This window comes from Rhamphochromis longiceps, linkage group LG23 (assembly GCF_057381845.1).
Source record: "Rhamphochromis longiceps isolate RC_006_pf linkage group LG23, R_longiceps_female_GT1.1, whole genome shotgun sequence".
NCBI classification, from domain to species: Eukaryota; Metazoa; Chordata; class Actinopteri; order Cichliformes; family Cichlidae; genus Rhamphochromis; species Rhamphochromis longiceps.
The window spans coordinates 39,718,534-39,726,572 of NC_140578.1; the positions used below are offsets into that span (position 1 = coordinate 39,718,534).

The 8,039-nt window shown below is 42.0% G+C and overlaps 1 protein-coding gene across 1 annotated transcript; it reads right to left on the reverse strand.

Annotated features, from left to right (window-relative positions):
• Positions 1–4,130: 4,130 nt before the first annotated feature.
• Positions 4,131–5,464, reverse strand: LOC146642546 (nuclear receptor subfamily 0 group B member 1-like). Its single transcript, XM_085398397.1, has 2 exons — positions 4,872–5,464; positions 4,131–4,593 (listed from the first exon to the last, which is right to left on the reverse strand). The coding sequence occupies exons 1-2, from the start codon at positions 5,413–5,415 to the stop codon at positions 4,361–4,363; spliced, it is 777 nt and encodes a 258-aa protein (XP_085254523.1). The 5' UTR covers positions 5,416–5,464; the 3' UTR covers positions 4,131–4,360.
• Positions 5,465–8,039: the final 2,575 nt, after the last annotated feature.

An 8,039-nucleotide genomic window follows, 5' to 3' on the forward strand; every position in this document is an offset into this window, starting at 1 on the left:
TAACTTTTTTATTATTATTTTTAATTTAAATCACGGTAGAAAGAAGCTAACAATCATTATGCTAATTATGCGCATTAAGCTCCGTTAAGCCTGTTAAAGACGAACTTACGTAATCAGGAGAAGAGCGTCAGGGTTGCTGTCTTCTATGAGCTGACAAATGGCGGATGGCAGCAGGTATTTGAGCTTCTAATATCTCTTTTTGTTTTTATTTGAAGTTAGTCGAAGTTTGGAAACGGAGAGCAGAGAGGCTGCTCTGCAGTTATGTAGCACTGTTATTCAGACTCAAAACCATATTTTGGCAAACAAATAAACTGAATTAACACAGCTGGTTATGTATAGTATTATCAGAAGGTTGCCGCTTTGCCAGTTTAACTTACACATATTTAAAAAAACAAACAAAAAGAAACAGCAGTTTTTTTTAGTTTTTTCACTCTGACATTTAAATTATGGAAAGCACTGAGATGTATACACCCCCCCCCCCCCCGCCGTAAAGTTCTCTGCAGGAAACCAGTGAGAACAAACTGTGACAGCATAATAATTTTGGAAAAAAGCTTAAAAATGCAGAAGGTTACATAGTTGACAAACTGAATAGAAACATGATGCACATTGAAATATGCAAAACTCTAAGGATCTACTAAAGGACCACTACTGTCACCACAGTGAATCATCTGCAACCCTCTGCGTGTCCTCCTTCACTACATTCAGCATCCTTTTGTTCCTCTGCTACACATCACAGCCTCGCCTCTCTAACGTGCTTGCTCAACCTTAGCTGTGCCTCTGATGTACTCCTTTTGAGGGCGCACTGTAGTTCATCACTGAAAACGTTGGTGTGCCTAAGAAGAAGGACCTCTGTTGGAATCTAGATAATCAGCAGTTTGGACACATTCAGTGCGTCCATGTATCAGGCGAGCTTAGTCGGTGTTAGACTCGGTAGCTGAGAGGAGAAAAGGCTGTTGATGCAAATGCTTGGAACAATGTGGTGCTGATACTCAGGGCCAGGCTTAAAATGTCTATTGCTGCCTTGAAAGGATGTATCTGAAGGAAAGAAAAGACCCGGGAGAACACGCTCAGAAGCGCGTGCTCAGCATACGCTCATTGTCGTGGGAGCTGAAATGTGAAGTTGGTAGCTTGTAGACTTTGATACCTGACTCTTAATAATGCAGAGCCGGCAGCCTTGAAGATTGAAAAGCTTCTAGTCATGAACTCCCTGAAATGTCGAACGATCACTGTGGTCAAAATAAGGGGGAGTAGTTCAAGAGGCTCTTTAGTTTCATAAAGTGCAGATATACAGATCTGTTTTTCTAAGGACTGTCTGCATCTTGTGTAACTCAAACTGTATTCATTTAACCGCAAGAGCCTGGCTCTTACTTTTTTTGGAGTTGCCAATACCTGGACAAGGTCAAGCCAATATTTTGACATCTTGCTCTAACCAAAAAAAAGAAAAAGTTTTTAAAAGCCCCTTTCTGAAGTTTATCTCAAAACAGAATTTTCAGCTAGGGGTTGAATGATATATCACTATCAGCTAATATCAGGCTTACTGATCAGCGGATTACCAATCCCGTGGCCAATATTTATCTGCCCTTGGAGATTTGACAGTGTCGTGATGAAGAGCTTTGGTTTATAGGCCACAAAAATAGGAATAAATGCCAACAAAAATAAGCTTTAGAAAAATGTGCAAGTATCGGCATCGGCTATCAGTCAAGTTATCGTCCTAAACATCAAAGTTTTTTTTTCTTTGATCCCTGGATATGGTGACGAGTGGCTCTGACTGTGAGATGAATCCACAATGAAAATAACTGCTAGCTACAGCCCCAAAAATAGCCCATTAGGAAACTTCTATGCATCGTAGCCAGCTTAAGCTATCACATCAAGTTGGATCGATAACCTTCCCCCCCTCCAGTTTTACAATGTGACACGGTAGCCGGCTGGTTCAGTACAGATCATCGTGTCATAATCACACCCAGTCCTGGGATTTGAAATAACACAGAACTCATCTTCCAGCTGAGGCAAAAATGGGAATTAAGTGCGCACCGGGGGAGATGATTCAACAGGAAATGTTAATTCACATTATGAACACAGAGTGTGCAGTGCCTCAGGAGGGAGAATCTGCAGCATCATTATGTGCGCTTTAATTCCAGCTGGGTTTTTTCTCAGGTAGCAGCATCCCGTGACACCTGGGAGCAGGAGGGAGACGAGAAGCCGCTCGGCGCCGGTTCCTATTAATAAAAACGAGGCATCAAGCGGCTTCTCGCTGAGCGGAGACGTGTTTACCAAAGCTGTCGGAGGAGAGAGATGGAGCCCAAACCACCGGTGTGTTACTTTCTAAGCTGACAGCTGTTTTAATTGACACCCGTACCTTTTGTTGATGATGGGCCGCGTATGTGTGAATTCGGATATGATAAAAGGAGTTCATGAGTTTGGGAAAAACTCTGTAATTCTAATTATAGATACACTTTGGTTTACGTAGACAATCTTTAAATAGTGAAATATTTATATCAGAAAGTCATGGGTGATTATTAGTGCTGTTCAATACTGTAAATGATGCTATAGGTCTGATACCAAGTAAATATAGGGCCAGTATTACTGATGCCGATACGAATACTACTAACTTATAAATGCAGCTTGTAGGGACGATCACGATTTATGACATGAATCGTCATCAATTGCAAACTCCAAACACATTTTAATAACTACTAAATCACTGTCATTTTTACTTTCCACAATAAAATGCACATTTCAGCTTTTATTTTGAAACTGGATGTGTTTTGGAGACCTGGAATATAAAAGCACTTCTGTTGTTTAAATGTGCTACAGGGCATTAAAAAATGGTGTGATGGTCGTGTATTTTTTAGAATTTTTTTTTTTCATTTAGTATAGTAGCATATTCAGTAGGGCCGTTCGATATAACGATATATATCGTTTCATTTTACGCTATCGTTTGTTTCGTGGTGTCGCAAAATAAACTGTTTACGGCAATATTTTTTTCATCGTTTTGATGGTCACTGTAGTGGCTATATTAATTTCTTAAAGTTCTCTCTTTCTCTTATATGTAATATAACCACAGACGGACAAGCGCCTGTTTTTATGTGTTGGGTTGTGGTTAGCAACAACGACGACGGTAACACCATCGCGCGTCCGCTTGTTTATGTTCCACATAAAACTTTCACAATAAAGCTCAAGATCCTGTTGAGACTTTTCAAAATAAACTGAATCACGTGAAAGAGCAGATTATTTACGGATGAGAACTAAAAAAAGAGCCGCCAGGTGTTAAAAAATAAACTTTAGACTCAAACGTTAGAACAGGCGTGTAATAAATACTCACAAAGAAAATGGCGGCCTTAACAACTTATGTCTAAAAATGTATAGTTTCATGCATCAGTTAAAACACTCGACTCCAGCTACATGACGCGCAGCTGGAAACACTTCCCGCAAGTCGAGCTGCCCGAGATTCATAGAATTTACAGAAAATGTTACATTTTTGTGATTTATATCGTTATCGGACGATAGATGTCTTATATCGGGATATGAGATTTTGGTCATATCGCACAGCCCTAATATTCAGTATTTTTTTTTTCATTCCAAGAAAATAACTTAACACAATTCAGTGGGCTACATGCCAGACTTGGAGGATAGAAACATTGATCCTATCCTTTTGCTGTAACTTTGTGTCTGAAGCAGTGAGTGAAGCAGCTATATGTTCTAAAAACAGTTATGTGATTAGGCTGCCTCTTTCAGTTACTCTAAAAAGATACTGACAGATCTGCATGAAGATTTTGCCGAAATGAAATTAAAATAGGAACATTTGGGAGCCATCATGTTGGTGTTCTCAAGGAACAGGAAGCAATTCAGAAAACCACCTTGAGGTGGAGTGAACTGTCAGCTGTGGCAGAGCAGTGTTTGTCTGCTGTCGTTAGTTGTTTCTCTCTCTCGTTGGATCTGATTTTCATGAATGCTTTAATATCACTGATTTCAAGCCGCAGATGATTTTTAGGGTCTGACCTGGATGTTTTTGATGTGTATGTCAAGCTGAAGGTGGAGGGAAAAGCTTGACTGCAGTATGTTCTTACTGAGGGTGTCTGCTGTCTCATTGTGGAGTCTCTTTAGAACCATTAGGAGATTTGTTTGCTCCTGTCTGAATAATACTGCCTCCTAATGTAGCAAGCAAAAACAACGAGGAGATCCTGGAAGGTAATCACTGTCATTTATTAAGGTCACTGTATGTGCTGTTGTCCTCAGTGTCCACACACAAACATAAAAATCATGATGTGCAGCAGAGCAGTGCATTAGACGTTCTGACGGTGAAAGTGTAGCAGTCTATAACATGGTTGCATGAAATGCGTCTGTTATTCAGTCCCACTGTTTACCTCTCACAAAACATAGCAAGCACGTGTTCGTCGATGCTGCTAGTCCCAGTCAGCGGTCTCAGGAACAGTCCCGCCACCGCGTCCGGGTCCACGGCGCGCAGGGTGCTCAGGACCACGCGAAGCTTGCCGGACCGGCTCGCGTTCCCCCGGTTCCCCACGTGCTCATAAAGCGCGCGCTCAGCCTCCCTCTGAAGCGCGTGGATGTACTCCTGACACTCCAGCTCAGGCACTTTAACAAGGCGGACACAGACAGGGAGACATGTTGGGCTGTTTAAATAATCACTGTTCACCCACCCTGAACCCACAGCTGTATAAATGCGTTGGTGTGTGTGTGTGTGTGTGTGTGTGTGTGTGTGTGTGTGTGTGTGTGTGTGTGTGTGTGTGTGTGTGTGTGTCTTGTAGTAAGAGGAAGATTTAGGTCTAGTTCAACCCTGTATATTTATCAGAGCAGGGTTATGACACAAAGCCGTGTGGGTCACTCGTGCCTGAGTGCGGGTGTAATCTTACCCGGGGTGAACAGTATCGCTCCTTTCAGAAACGCGTGTTCTTTGACGGTGATAGTGAGTCCTCGGCACTTCACCAGAAACATCTGGATACTCTGCACATCACAGAGAGGCACCCCAGGGTGTTGAGCGGCGCCGGCAGTGCGCTCTCGTCGGCCCGCGTCGTGCGTCAGAATCTCGTGTAACAGACTGGGTTTCTGCGTCTCCACGGTGTCGAAGTCCACGGAGTCCTGCACCAAGCCCAAGAGCAGCAGGGGCGCCCAGCTGTTGCGCACGAGTCGGAGCTGGTCATCGGCTGGCAAACCCCGAAAACACGGCACGTTTTTCACGAACCTGAAAGTTTTGAGAAGCACCTCGCAGGCTGCTCTGATCACGGACTGTGGAGCCCGAATGGCCACCAGCTTCCTCATGGACGCGCAGGAGCAACACCGGTGCGCAGCGGTCGTGTCCTCGCGCGCCTGCGGGCACAGAGCGTCTCTGTTGAGGATGCTATAGAGGATGCTGCCCTGCCCCGTGTCCTGCGTGACTTTACACTCACAACACGACATGTCGCCCCACGCTGATTATGAGCTCTTCATGGCGAGTATCATCTTTTTTATAGACTTGGAGCACAACACCCCCCCCCCCCCCCCCCCCAAAAAAAAAAAAACTATACCAAAAACATACTTCCGGTTAGCAGTTTTCAAATTAAAATGACGACAAAATGATAGCAGACAAATGAATAGCTACATCAACAGTAACGCTTACTTTAAAGAAAGAAAATAAACATTGGAATGGGGGAAATGGTTTCTCCTTATGCTTTTTGATTTTATAGGCTTCAGTCCCGAGTCTGTAATAATCTGCACATTATAATCTGCTAATAAATTGGACAGAATGGTGGGGTTTTTCAGGCATCATTTATGAGTCATTGCTAAAATAATGAGTGCAATTTAAAAATGATGATGTTCTATTGTCAGGCCAAGTGGTTTATAATCTTCCTGATGCTGGAAACAACAGCCAGCTGATTGGAGCAAAGACCTGTTGCCTACAGAGATGTTGCACAGTGCCCTCTGGTGGTAAAATGATGTAAAACACTCATGATATGGTTGAAGAGTGTTTCTCCAGTCACTGCTTTAAGTTTTCATTCATCAGCATATCAACAAGTGTATCAGCAAATGGCTAATGTTGTTTGGGCTCTAACCAATTCAAAAACGTTCTCAGATCTTGGAGGGAATAAAGACACGATGCAGAAAGATGGTTTATTCATAAAGAAATCAGGGATAAAATACATTAAGTTTTACTTTGCAGCATTTTCTTGGATGCTTTAGCTGAGTTTCCAAGTCACAGCTGAGGTTTTCATAATAATGTGAAATGATTCACACGTATGAACACTAAATAAGATAATTGAGCACAATTTTCTATTAGTGTTAATCAAAATAGACTCAGTTCAATAGTTTTATGCTGTAACAGGGGTTAGAATAGTTTTGTGTAAATCACCACATTCAGTTTAGTCTGACTGTGAAGATGTGTCATTTCCACATGTCATAAATGGCACTGATATGCAGTGGAGTTTATTTAATACAAGCAGAGTCTATTTATCTGAGGTTTAGGTTAAACCCTGGACCCTGGGGAAAAGAGTATGTACAGATAAACATGGTGTGAAGGTGACAGTTGACCCTTGGAGGAGGAAAATTAGAAAGGAGACAAGTGGTTAGTGACTGTTTTATGGTATGGATGGTTTGTTCTATCATGCACTGTACATTGTTGTTGTGTGGTCACTGCAGGATAAATATGTGTAAATATGATTTGTCATGAAATCAGACTGAAGAAAAACATTGCTTTGACAAACAGCAGGCCTCCCCAGAAAAAAAGGCTCAGGTACAAAAAGCATCGTCTGTCAGTGAAAACACGAAAGACGACATCACTTCTACACTTTTACTGTCACTGACACGAGAACGGACTTTGAAAACACGAGTTAAAACTAACTGCAGTTTTCCTTTTTGCTGCGTGTAGAAGATGCATGCAACTTTTAAAATGTTCAACAAATATAATAAAGCAACTTGGTAAACTTGGACACTCACGTGCCATTTTTATAATTTTAGTATTAGGAAAGCAGAAAAATGAAGCTTTTATTTTGAAAGCAAGTCCAAGTTTCAGCCTCACTGTGGCTGCATGTAGCTGGCTTGATGGAAGACTGAGTTGAAGCCCATTTGTAGGAGTGAAATGGGTTCACATAAAACACTAAGCAGGGGCCTCTGGCAGCAATTGATCTGAAGCTCACATGTGCTTATTTGTAACGGTCCAAACACGACGCTGTGTGTTGTGCATTCAGTGTTTTAAGGTTAACGTATTCTGCTCACTCTCTGAGGCTTAATTTGTTTTTGAATGAGTGTACCATGCTGCATATTAAGCTCCGTTTGTCTATGCAAAGACCTGCAGATGGCCTTAGAGGACAGAATACATCAAAACCAAAACATGTAAATAACCACCTCGTACCACAGGGTGTACTCGATGTCTGCGCCGGGTCTGCTTTGTGGTTAGCTGTAAGATCTTGCTACAAATTCAGAAATACTACACACTTCTGATAAAGACAGGGAATTTGGCACATCTGAGCAAGTGACTGACTGAAATGAGTCAGAATCTGCGTCAGGCTCTTTGTGTTTGTCTTTCAGTTTGACTTGAGCTCTAAAATCAGTGATGATCTCTCGCTTGAAAGGTCCTGACATTTAGGACTTTGTGGTGGAATGTTCGGGAAAGTTTTCACCGCAGAAGGTGACAGAGTGCTGGCTGGCTTAATTCAGCTTGTTTACAATCTGCGGAGCAGACACGGAAGTGACGGACACGGCATAAGTGAAGGCTGTTTACTTAAACTTTTTTTTTTTTTTTTAAAGTTGTTTTATTTTTTGCTTTTACTTTGAAGAAAAATCTGCAAACCTTTCAAGCAGTTTTTATGAGATGAGCCGGCGATTCTGTACATGCAGTTTTTATATTATTAGAGAATTAATGCAGAAAAGGCTTAGAGTAAGTGTCCTGAGGCCTCTCACAGTAGCTGTCAGGTTGCCTGGTTTGCTTCTTGAAGGACGCGTGAAGTTTTATTCATAGCGAGACTGAAACGCATAAAGCCAAACAGCTAGTTCTTTGAGTCTGACAGTCTGCAGCCCTGCAGGTAATAAAAGAAATTCTGTACTCAACT